Source organism: Leptonychotes weddellii, chromosome 1 (genome assembly GCF_054177405.1).
Source record: "Leptonychotes weddellii isolate Sample4059 chromosome 1, ASM5417740v2, whole genome shotgun sequence".
NCBI classification, from domain to species: domain Eukaryota; kingdom Metazoa; phylum Chordata; class Mammalia; order Carnivora; family Phocidae; genus Leptonychotes; species Leptonychotes weddellii.
The window spans coordinates 81,806,174-81,819,342 of record NC_138369.1 but is presented as its reverse complement, the minus strand read 5'-3'; the positions used below and the strand labels follow the sequence as shown (position 1 = coordinate 81,819,342).

The following is a 13,169-nucleotide window of genomic DNA, read 5'->3' as shown; positions in this document are numbered from 1 at the left end:
AGCCATTAGTTCACAAGTCCTAGAAATCTACCTAGGACGTTTTCTTAGAAGAATGATTTGGAGTTTTTAAAGTCCTCAATTTTAGGGAAGGAAATACCAAACATTTAAAAAATTTTTTTCGACTTAACTGAAAATTTGCAGGAAGTATACAGAGAATTCCCATATAGCCTTCCTTCAGCTTCCCCAACTGTTAACATTTTGGCACATTTGTTTTTGTTTTGTTTTGTTTAAGATTTTAGTTATTCATTTGACAGAGCACAAGCAGGGGGAGCGGCAGGTAGAGGGAGAGGGAGAAGCAGACTCCCCGCTGAGCAGGGAGCCTGATATGGGGTAGATCTCAGGACCCCTGGATTATGCCTGAGCTGAGGGCAGATGCTTAACTGACTGAGCTGCCCAGGCACCCCAGCCAATATATATTAATAAATGTTTATTAAAACAAGTGGGTGAAAGTTTGATGTGAAACAGGATGGTTAGTCTCAAAATAGGCCCACAAGATACTTCTTGTTAACTTCATACCAGAAAAACCTAGTAGGCTATCCTAATCAAGTGATAAAAATGAACATCAATAGTGATAGGAGAAATTAACATTATTTGCCTCCTGATAAAATACAGTAAGAGGAACACTCCACCACTTCAGTGTATTCATTCTAAAAATACATAGCTGGAATCTGATTATGACAGAACATTAGGCAAATACATACTGAGTAATATTCTACAAAGTAATTGACCTGTATTCCTAGAAAATGTCAGAGTCAGTGAAGGTAAGGAAAGACTGAGGTACTGTTTTAGAATGAAGAAAACTAATGATAAATGACAACAAAATGCAGCAGTTAACCTGGGTTGGATCCTGGACCTATAACAAACATTTAGAAAATTGGAAAAATTGAATGGAATGTGTGAATTATACAGTAGAACTATATCAGTATTATTTTCCCTATTTTTATGAACAGATTCTGGTTAAGTATGAGAATGTCCTTGTTTTTAGGAGATATACACTGAAGAATTAAGGAGTAGAAGGGAATTTTTTTTTTTTAAAGATTTTATTTATTTATTTGAGAGAGAGAGAGCATGAGATGGGGGAGGTCAAAGGGAGAAGCAGACTCCCTGCTGTGCAGGGAGCCGGATGTGGGACTCGATCCTGGGACTCCAGGATCATGACCTGAGCCGAAGGCAGTCGCTTAACCAACTGAGCCACCCAGGCACCCTAAAAGGGAATATTGTATGCCACTTAATATCATATATTAAGAGTCCTGATTCCATATGCAAAAAGTATTTAGAATCCAAGATTTGGGCACTGTATATGCCCATTGGTATTGCCATGCAATTGTATCTAGGCCTTTTCGTAAAACAGCTAGGTAACATGTATATGTGTGTTTACATATATTTGAGCATATATAAGCACAGAGATATATTGCTTTATCTATTAAAAATCATGAGCTCTTGGGGCACGTGGGTGGCTCAGATGGTTAAGCGTCTGCCTTCGGCTCAGGTCATGATCCCAGGGTTCTGGGATCGAGTCCTGCATGGGTTCCCTGCTAGGCGGGAAGCCTGCTTCTCCCTCTGCCTCTCTCTCTCACTCTCATGAATAAATAAATAAAAAACAAAAACAAAAAACAAAATCATGAGCTCTTATCAATGTCTGTGTGTGTGTGTGTGTGTTTAAAATAAGATTTTATGCTTTTGTGCTCTCTCTGTCAAATAAATAAATAAAATCTTTAAAAAAAAATATCACCGATGAGTGTTCCAGCCTTTCATCCCCCTCCCCTGATGCCAACCACCACATCCCCCATTTAGAAGAGGAAAGAACCACAGTTAATTTTTATTTTTATTTTTATTTTATTTATTTATTTTTTTTAAATATTTTATTTATTTATTTGACAGAGAGAGACACAGCGAGAGAGGGAACCACAAGCAGGGGGAGTGGGAGAGGGAGAAGCAGGCCTCCCTGCGGAGCAGGGAGCCCGATGCGGGGCTTGATCCCAGGGTCCCGGGACCACGACCTGAGCCGAAGGCAGACGCTTAACGACTGAGCCACCCAGGCGCCCCTAATTTTTTTTTTAAAGATTATATTATTTGAGAGAGAGAATGAGAGAGAGCACGTGAGAGGGGGGAGGGTTAGAGGGAGAAGCAGACTCCCTGCTGAGCAGGGGGCCCGATGCGGGTCTCAATCCTGGGACTCCAGGATCATGACCTGAGCCGAAGTCAGTCGCTTAACCAACTGAGCCACCCAGGCGCCCGAACCACAGTCATTTTTTGACGTGCTTATTGCAAAGTATATTTGCTTTGTTTTATTTTAGTTAATAATCACTATTACATCATAATATGTGTGTGATTTTGAAAAATATAAACATAAAAATAGAGAATATGAGTGGTAGTCTTCATTACTTTCTACCATTATTTTAGTTCAAGCATTTGAACAGGTGTATAAATTCACCATTTACCCTGTGCAGTCTAAGTTTTCATTACTGATTATTTGGGGTTTGCAAAAGAATGTAAGATTCTGTGTTTTCTTTGGGCTTACTGCCACATTTCTGGTAGTTGTTTATTTTTACCTTGGCTTTACTCAGTGCTGTGCTTTTCATAGATCAGTAAATAATCATAGTATAATTATACAGCTAACTCCCTGCTCTCCCCTCTTAGTTTACTCCCAGGTCTTCAGGATATTTACTTACAGTAGGTCTGTAGAGTCTAATTTTGATTCACCAAATTACAGTAGGTTTGCTAGGTTTTTGCAATATTTAACTTAACAGCAGTCTATTTTTCTGACATGAACAATTTAGACTCTGTTGTTTGCAGCAACAGGTTTCATTTTAAGATGTGTAAGTGTAGGTGTAAGTGTAGGAGTTGGATCTTCAAATTCTGATGACTTGTGATGGTAACATTTCAGAGAAACCAGTCAAGTCTGTAAAATAAAGCATACTCTAAAGGTTGAGGATCTGAATATAAAACCACTGTAATCATACATAGTCTTTGTGTGTGTGTGTGTATGTGTGTGTGTGTATGTTTAAAATAAGATTTTATTTTTTAAAGAGCAGTTTTAGGATTACAACAAAATTGGGAGGAAGGTACAGAGATTTCCCATATATCTCTTTCCCTTCACATGCATATCCCTTTCCCGTTATCAACATCACTCACCAAGAACACACCTACACTGACACATCGTAATCACCTAAAGTCCGTAGTTTACCTTGGGTTTCATTCTTGGTGTTGTGCGTTTTGTGGGTTTGGACAAATGTATAATGATAACGTATTTATTTATCATATCATACAGAGTATTTTTACTGTCCTGCAAATCCTCTGTGCTCTGCCTGTTCGTTCCCCCACTCTACCCCTGGCAACCACTGATCTTTTTATTTTCTTCATAGTTTGACCTTTTCCAGATGTTGTATAATTTAGAATCATACAGTATGTAGTCTTTTTCAATCTGGCTTCTTTTCCCTTAGTAGTATGCTTTTAAGGTTCCTCCATGTCTTTGTGGCATGAAAGCTCATTTTCTTTTAGTGATAAATAATATTCCATTGTCTGTATGTATTACAGCTTATCCATTTACCCACTGAATGACATCTTGGTTTTTCCAAGTTTTGACAGTTTTGAATAAAACTGCTGTAAACATCTGTGTGCAGGTTTTTTTTTTTTTTTTAAAGATTTTATTTATTTATTCATGAGAGACAGAGAGACAGAGGCAGAGGGAGAAGCAGGCTCCCCGCGGAGCAGGGAGCCCGATGCGGGACTCGATCCCAGGACCCTGGGATCATGACCTGAGCCGAAGGCAGACGCTTAACCGACTGAGCCACCCAGGCGTCCCTGTGTGCAGGTTTTTTGTGGGCATAAGTTTTCACCTCCTTTTGGTAAATACCAAGAAGCGTGATTACTGGATTGTATGGTAAGAGTATGTTTAGTTTGTAAGAAACTGCCAAACTGTCTTCCTAAGTGGTTGTAGCATTTTACATTCCCACCACCGATGAATAAGAGTTGTTCCACATCCTTGACAGCATTCGATGTTGTCAGTGTTCTGGATTTTGGCCATTCTAATAGATGTGTGGTCTTACCTCATTTTTTTTAATTTGCATTTCCCTGACGAGTCTGCATCTTATTTGGTGAGGTGTCTGTTCAGGTCTTTGACTCGTATTTTAGTTTGATGGTTTATTTTCTAATAGTTGAGTTTTAAAGTTCTTTGTGTATTTTGGATGACAGTCCTTTATCAGATAAGTCTTATTGCAGATATTTTCTCCTAGTCTGTAGCTTGTCTTTTCATTCTCTTGACAGTGTCTTTCACAGAGGAGTTAATTTTAAATATAGTGAAGTCTAATTTATCAATTCTTTTATTGATGGATCATGCATTTGGTGTTATATGTAAAAAGTCATTGCCAAAGATAACCCCAGGTCATCTAGGTTTTCTGCTATGTTATCTTCTAGGAGTTTTATAGTTTCTGTATTTCACATTTATTTTTACTAAGTTGGGTAGTGTCAGTCCTTCAGCTTTTTCTTCTTCAATATTGTGTTGGCTGTTCTGGGTATTTTGCCTCTCTGTGTAACTTTAGAATCAATTTGTCAATACCTACAAAATTTTGATTGGGTTTGCATTGAATCTGTTGATTACATTAGAAGAGCTGACATTTGGACAGTATTGAATCTTCCTATTTGTGAACATGAAATACCTATTTAGTTATTTGATTTCTTTTATCAGAGATCTGTAATTTTCATTATATAGATTTTGTACATATTTTGTTAGTTTTATACCTAGGTTTTCATATTTTTGGGTGCTAATGTAAGTGGTATTAGATTTTTAATTTCAAATACCACTTGTTTATTGCTGATATATGGGAAGGCAGTTTACTTTTGTTTCCTAAACTTGTGTCCTACAATCTTGCTTTAATTATGCATTGGTTCCAATATTTTTGTTGATTCTTTCAGATTTTCTACATAGACAATTATGTCTATGTAGATAATCATAATCCCCATTCTTTTGTACATATGTATTATTTTGAATCTCATGACTTTAGAAAACTAGTATGACTATTTTATTTTTTTTAAGATTTTATTTATTTATTTGACAGAGACAGCTAGAGAGGGAACACAAGCAGGGGGAGTGGGAGAGGGAGCAGCAGGCTTCCTGCTGAGCAGGGAGCATGACCCGGGGCTCGATCCCAGGACCCTGGGATCATGACCCGAGCCGAAGGCTGAACGACTGAGCCACCCAGGTGCCCCTAGTATGACTATTTTAATGCTTAAATGAAATTCCAGTTAAAAACATAAAGTACAAAATTACATAATAATAGAATATAATAGAATATAAATTTTTACAGAATCTTGTCAGATAATTCTGGAGAGGTTTTTTTCCCCTAAGATTTATTTATTATAGAGAGTGAATGCACAAGAGAGCATGTGAGCCGTGGGGGTGGGGCAGAGAGAGAAGGAGAGAGAATCTCAAGCAGACTCCGCACAGAGCAGGAGCCCAACACAAGGCTTGATCTCATGACCCTGAGCCGAAACCAGGAGTCCAACCTTCAACTGACTAAACCACCCAGGTGCCCCTGTTTTATTTTTTGTTTGTTTGTTTTTTATATGTATTTTGGCCTAAATGGTATAGTTCAACTTTAAGTATGGGGAAATGAATCTCTTTCTTTCAGTGTTACTACAATTCAGAGTCTAGATCCAAAAAATAGTTTGGGCCATGTTCATTATTTTAGGCTATTCTTGTACAGATTGGGAAAGAAAATGGGATAACAGTATTTGTTTCATGTTTAGTTTTATCCAGGATTCGATTCTTAATCTAAATGGTTTTGATGCCTCTGAGCCAACAAGACACTTATACTTTTTTTTTTTTTTAAACTTCGTATGTTTGGGGATGCCTGAGTGGCTCGGTCAGTTAAGCGTCTGCCTTTGGCTCAGTCATGATCCCAGGGTCCTGGGATCAAGTTCGGCATCATGCTCCTTGCTCAGTGGGAGTCTGCTTCTCCCCCTGCCTGCCTCTTCCCCCTGCTTCTGCTCTTTCTCTGTCTCTGACAAATAAATAAAATCTTAAAAAAACAAAAACAAACTTTGTATGTTTGGTTTGTCTTTGTTGATTTGTTTGTTTATAGAAATTGAAAATTAAAATGGAAGGATAGAAAGAAATTCAGTTTAAAGAATAAAGGACTTTTAAATCCACATTGCAATTCTGCCACCTAGTGTTTGCATATGGATTTTTAAAGAAACAGGAAGGGGAAACCCCCTTTTTAGAACTGAGAATACTTTCATCCTTAGCTTACAAATTTAATATGCTATCAACCTATAAAAAGGGCATCCATCTTTATTAATCTTTTTAAGGAATTAGATCTTTAGTATCTTATCTTAAAGATTATAAATTGTTTATAAATTCATTGTATATAAATTTGCTATGGGTTTGCCAGTGATGTTCGTAGAATTAAATTATGTAATGAATGAATAATTTTACTTTCTTAGAGTCGAGGTGGAAAAAAGTTTCTTGCTGTACTGAAAGAAATCTTGGACAGGGATCCCTTGTCTCAGTTGTGTGAGAATGAAATGGATCTTATTTGGACTTTGCGACAAGATTGCAGAGAGAATTTCCCACAGTCACTGCCAAAATTACTGCTGTCAATCAAGTGGAATAAACTTGAGGATGTTGCTCAGGTAACAAAACATAATTTTTGTAATTATTTTTAGGGGTGTATATTATTTTGTTGATTTCATGTAAATTGTCCTTTCTTAAATAGGGATATTTCCATAGGTTGGATAATTTTCTATGGGAGAAATTTTCAGATTTTTAGACTCATACATATTCCAAATGATAGATTAGAAAGTTTAAGATTTTAAATCCCAGATTCTCGACAGGTTTTCTATATCTTTCACTAAGAACAATTAAAACATTACTTTTGGTGTAATCATCTATAATTACTGCCTGCATGTAGTAGGTTCTGGATTATTTCAATAAACAGTTTGATCGGTGAGCTCCAAAGTTTTAATCTTAAAATGACTTTAATCTTTGCATTGACTGTTCTAAAATGAATATATATTGTTTGAGAAGCTAATATTTTAGAGCATAAACCTTTTAGATCGGTTTTTAACATTCATTTTAGTTGGGCAGTGTTGGTGAATGTTTGCCTTTAGACAGAATAAAGACAGGAAAAAAAAGTTCCAAAAAAGCCACCAAATTTTAGATCCTTGATTTAATTTTCGGAATCCTGTCAAAAAGCACTGGCATTTATTAAATTCAGTTGGTTATCAATGCTCTACAGAAAGATCCTTGAAATGGTTTTTTAATCAGAATGAATACATTTGGTATATTAACCTAATTTGTTCACCTTACTTATTTGAATTCAGCTGATATTTTTATTTTATTTTTTTTTAAAGATTTTATTTATTTATTCATGAGAGACAGAGAGAGAGAGAAGCAGAGGGAGAAGCAGGCTCCCAAGGAGCAGGGAGCCCGATGTGGGACTCGATCCCAGGACTCTGGGATCATGACCTGAGCCGAAGGCAGACGCTTAACCGTCTGAGCCACCCAGGCGCCCAAATTCAGCTGATATTTTTAAAAGTTTTCTGGGCTTAGCAAATCTCTAATGACGTTTTAAAAAATTTTTTTTAATTTTAATTCCAGTATAGTTAACATACAGTGTTATATTAGTTTCAGGTATAAAATTTATAATGACTTTTTAAAATTTTCAAGAAATGCTTTTAATCATAGACATTTAAAATTTTTTTGATTTTATTATTTTACTTCTCTGAGTTTAGAAAGGACTTGTTTTGAATTTATTTCTAGTATTTAATAATTGTTTGAATCATGTTATATAATTATAATGTGTCTCATTTAAACTGTTTATACAGTTAGACCGTATGAACATTACTTACTCTGAAAAGGAACTATTTCTGTATAGATTTTAGTTGTTTTGTCATAGTTATCTTCTAACTACTTGTTTATTTAAATTCAAGGTTAGTTTTCTATGAACTGCCATAATGGTGGAATATCAGCCTTTTTTAGTTGGCATGTTTGCCTGCTTCTGATGGATAGTGTCCAGTTCTAACTGCTTATCCAAGAAATGCATATATTATTACTTTGTATAGAATTAGAATAGAAGAAATTTCTTGCTGTACTTTTTTTTTTTTTTTTTTAAGATTTTATTTATTTATTTGACAGAGACACAGTGAGAGAGGGAAAACAAGCAGGGAGAGTGGGAGAGGGAGAAGCAGACTTCCCGCGGATTAGGGAGCTGAATGTGGGGCTCGATCCCAGGACCCTGGGATCATGACCTGAGCCGAAGGCAGACGCTTGACGATTGAGCCACCCAGGCACCCCTTCTTGCTGTACTCTTAAAAGATATCTGCGAGAGAGGTTTCTTCTGTCAGCTGTCAGAAAACAGAATGAGGGGTGTCTGAGTGGTTCAGGTGGTTAGCCACCAACTCTTGGTTTTGGCTCAGGTCATGATCTCATGGGTCATGAGATCCACCAGGGCTTCAGCCTCCATGCTAAGTGAGGAGTGGGCTTGAGGAGCCTCTCCCTCTGCCCCTCCCCCCACTAGCATGCATGCCTGTGCTCTCTCTCTCAAATCTTAAAAAAAAAAAAAGAACCAGTTTTCCCTTAATATTTCTTTCCTTTTTAAAAAACATTTATTTCTTTATTTTAGAGAGAGAGAGTGTGTGCAAGTAGGGGGTGGAACAGAGGGAGGGGGAGAGAGAGAATCCTTAGGGCAGAGCCCAGTGCTGGGCTGGATCCCAGGACCCTGCGATCGTGACCTGAGCCAAAATCAAGAGCCAGCACTTAACTGGCTCAGCCACTCAGGTGCCCCTGATATTTCTTTATTTGAACCCTGGGGATAGAAATTTTTACATTTTGGAATTTAGCACACTTATCTCATTTCCAGGAGGTAACCTAAAGCATTGTTTTCAAATATAACCTGACATCCTCCATTTTGATAGAAGAAAGCCAATCCTAATCCTCTTTTTCAGTTGTTTGGAGAAAAAAAGTTTTTGTAATAGAAAGTAATGTGTTTTTTTCTCCCGACTCTGTCCCATTGCCAGTTACAGTGAATGGGTACAAAAGAATGAATATAAACTGTATTTTTAATAAATTGAGTACCTTAAGAAGTAGAGCCAGAAGTGTGGTGTAAAGTGTGTTTTCTGATTCTAGAGGCATAAGCAAGCCATGGGTGAAAATCCTATAGAGGCCTTCCCCCTACCCCCACCCCAAGGGAAAAAAAAGAGGAGTAGTCCTCCGTTAATCCACAGGAAAATATTCTGTTGGCATAATGTGGAAGTGGTTTCAATACTCTTTGCAGAAGGCAGGTAATTAGCACTGCTTTCTTTATTTATATGGCTGAGTCAGATTTCTCTTCCCTATTCGCTTCCATAGCTTCCCCCAAACTAAAGTAGTAAGTTTTGATATTTTATTTAGTTTTACATTTACATAATTAATTCTTTAATAATTGTAAATAAACTTACCAAAGGTAACTTCCTTCCAATAGTAGGGCTGTTTTTAACTCACGACATAGTTTAAACTATTGTTTCAGACCTTCAGGAAATGGTCCCCCTAATTCCTCTATCCATAATGGGGATTTCTGGTCCATTAGGACCTTGGGCAAAGTGGGGAGGGAGTCCCATCAGTGATGAAAAGTGGTATTGAGGTAGGTGTTTCTTATCTTTAAACCAGTATTTGTAAAACTTTTTTCATTGTTACACTTGTCAAGAGCCCCCCCACCCCGTTTTTTAAGATTTTGCGTATTTATTTGAGAGAGAGCATGCATGTGAGAGTGGCGGGGAGGGGCAGGGAGAGGGAGAAACAGACTCTCCACTGAGCAGGGAACCAGATACGATACAGGGTTGGCTTGCAGGACCCTGGGATCATGACCTGAGCCACAGACAGACGCTTAACCGACTGAGCCACCCAGTTGCCCCCGTTAGGATCCTGTTTAGACATTTTTTCCCCTAATAGCCCCGTCCCCATGATATTTTGATACCGCAAGTAAGTATGTATCTTTTTATGTACTGTATGTATATATGTGCTGGATACATAAAAAGAGCAAGTATAAACCTTATTTTTATTTATGTAAGTTTAAGAATAATTAAATATTTAAGGTAAAAGTTAAACTAACATTTTACTATATTTGAATAAGAATTATGTAAATTGTAATATCAAATTTCATAACTATGTTAGTTTATGAAAACATAGTAATAATAGCAGTGTAATCAAATTTTTAAAAGTTATTCAGAAGTGTTATTTTTTTCTGCAATGTAAAATAATAGAAAAATTAATTTCTCAAAAAGTATCTTTAGTGAGGTTAAATTTGCTTGATATGAGAAAATACCTTTTTTTTTATTTTTTATTTTTTTTAAAGATTTTATTTATTTATTTGAGAGAGAGAATGAGAGAGAGCACAAGAGGGGGGAGGGTCAGAGGGAGAAGCAGACTCCCTGCTGAGCAGGGAGCCCGATGCGGGACTCGATCCCGGGACTCCAGGATCATGACCTGAGCCGAAGGCAGTCGCTTAACCAACTGAGCCACCCAGGCGCCCCGAGAAAATACCTTTTAACTTAGCTTCTAGGTATTCAAGTATTATTGACCTATTTTGGCACTTGACATAATTAATGAAAGGGGTTGAATAATTAGTAGAATTAAAATAATAAAATATAAATGGTTTTTATTTAGTTCACAAAGCCCAACTCTCACATAAAAGCTTAAATGACAAACGACAAGGCAGCTAGACAGCAGATACTCTTAGGCCACTTCTTTCAATATGACTGTGAGATCGGCAGTCTATTGAGAGAAGTCCTCCAGTTACTGCCGTCTCTTTGCCATATTTTTGTAACTCTATTCTTGCATACGTTTTGTGTGTCTTCTTTGGATTCCAGGTGCTACTTATATGCTACTTATGTGATACCCAATATCACATAGATACTATTGATAATAAGGAATAAGATTTTGTCAGATAGGTTTGGACTTTGGAGGGGCCACAAATCGTAATTATCAAAAACTTTTTCTCTCTTCCATAACCACTTTTCTTCTCATTTAATCATCCCTGATACGAATACATGCTATAAACATAATTAACCTTGAGGAGGAAGGGACTCTTGCCAGGAACAACCCTGATGAGTCTCACAGTGCTCTGATGGGGTCAGATAAGAGTTCTTTCTAGATTGGGCTCTCTGGAACTAGGGTTTCCAAAGATGTGGCCATGTCTGCTCGAATCCACCCTCCACCTGCAGTTCCAACTCATCCCCATGGAGGGATTCTTTTTTATTCTGTCTAGATCATTTCTAAGTGGCATCTGTAAATAGGAGACCGGCTGTTTTTACCTTGTTTATAGAAAATTATTTCTTTTTAGTCACTTATTATGATTTAAAGGGTTTAAACTTGTTATGGTCGATAAAAACATTCTATTAAGTGGTAGATATCCTTAAAAATATTAAGAACTAGAAGTAAGCTCCCTCAAAATAATTTTATGTTGAGTTATTAATGAAGTTTTTGTATGTAAATGGCCTGTCATTAGCTTGAGCATGTACTTATATTTGCACTTTGAATTTTACCTTTAAGTATTTCTTGATCATTTCTTTCTTCCTTCCTTTGAAAAATTATTTAATGGCTAATGATTGTAGAATCATGTATTCAGTGTATCATTCTCTTCCCAGGTAAGTACTTCATAGCTTTTTAAACTTGCTTATTTATAAATACTTCAACAAAGACAGTCTGTATTAATCCATGTTAACAGGAGTGGAGTTTTGAGGCCTCAGTAATTGCACGTATGCTTTTCCTTTCTTTTGACCCATCTCTGCTCCTATGTGTCAAGGAAAAATAGATTATTTTTCTCCCCTATAATTTCTGAACCAGTTTTAATTTTTCAACAGCTTCAGGCACTACTTCAGATTTGGCCTAAACTGCCCCCCCGGGAGGCCTTAGAGCTTCTAGATTTCAACTATCCAGATCAGTACGTGCGAGAATATGCTGTGGACTGCCTGCGACAGATGAGGTATTCTGCAGGTGGCTTTCTTGGGGGAAAGGAATAACATGGGGGTAGGTAGAGAAGGTGATGTCTGCTTGAATGTCTCATAAGAAAGGAAAGAGCTAGGAATTATTCAGAGTTTAAAGCATTTTTTTTCTCTGTCCCTTCTGATCATCTCCTTCTCTCCCTCTCTCCCTCCTCTTTCATGTTTACTCTATATTATAAAACAAAACCAAAAACACACTGGGTCAGGAGGTACCCAAGATCACCCTTGATTAGAATTCACAGGACTCCGCATATACTCATACTTCTGGCTGTGATTTATTATAGCAAAAGGAGACAGTGTAGAATTGGCAGAAGAAAAAGATTCATGGAGCAAAGTCTGGAGGAAACCATACAGGAACTTCTAAGAGTTCTTTGCTAGTGGAATCACAGTGAATATACTTAATTCCCCTAGCAACAAGTTATGACAACATGTCTAAAATATTGTCTACTGGGGAAGCTCCTTAGAGACATGGCAGCCAGGATTTTTACTGGGGGCCTAACACAAAAGCAAAATTCTAGAGTCCCAGAAAAATGGGTATTGAGCATAAACCATATTGTTTGTAAGAATAATTTATGCACACAGAGCTACTCTTATCTGTTAGGTGGTGGGAAGCCTTCTGAAATCTGTTTCCAGATGCCAGCCAAAAGGGCCAGTGTTGTAAACAGGCTTTTTTTTTTTTTAAAGCATAAGGTTCAGGACTGCTGCTATATGTTAACTCTTTTCTGTCCACCACTCAGAATTAAGAAATGTTAATATTTTGTCACTTTTTAAAAATACTTTTAAGCAAATAACATTACAGCTAAAGGTGAAGTCCTCATAGTTTCTTAACCTACTCCTGATTACTTTTACTTCCCAAAGACAATCATTATCATGAATTAGGCCTGTATCCTTCTATACCACATTTTTCTGTTTATACTCCCATTTTTGTAACTAGAAAAATATAGAGTAACATTGTACATTTAAAAATTACACTAATATGTCTTACCATATGTATTATTTTATTTATTTATTTATTTATTTATTTTTTAAAGATTTTATTTATTTATTTGACAGAGAGAGAGACACAGTGAGAGAGGGAACACAAGCAGAGGGAGTGGGAAAGGGAGAAGCAGGCCTCCCGCAGAGCGAGGAGCCCTATGCGGGGCTCGATCCCAGGACCTGGAACCATGACCTGAGCCGAAGGCAGACGC

General features: G+C 37.1%; 1 protein-coding gene across 1 annotated transcript in view; it reads left to right on the top strand.

Annotated features, from left to right (window-relative positions):
* Positions 1-13,169, top strand: part of PIK3CB (phosphatidylinositol-4,5-bisphosphate 3-kinase catalytic subunit beta) — a 145,120-nt gene that overhangs the window by 82,649 nt on the left and 49,302 nt on the right. The window contains exons 10-11 of the mRNA XM_081800808.1: positions 6,445-6,633; positions 11,839-11,960. Coding sequence (XP_081656934.1) covers positions 6,445-6,633; positions 11,839-11,960 — 311 coding nt within the window. The remainder of the gene's footprint in view (positions 1-6,444; positions 6,634-11,838; positions 11,961-13,169) is intronic.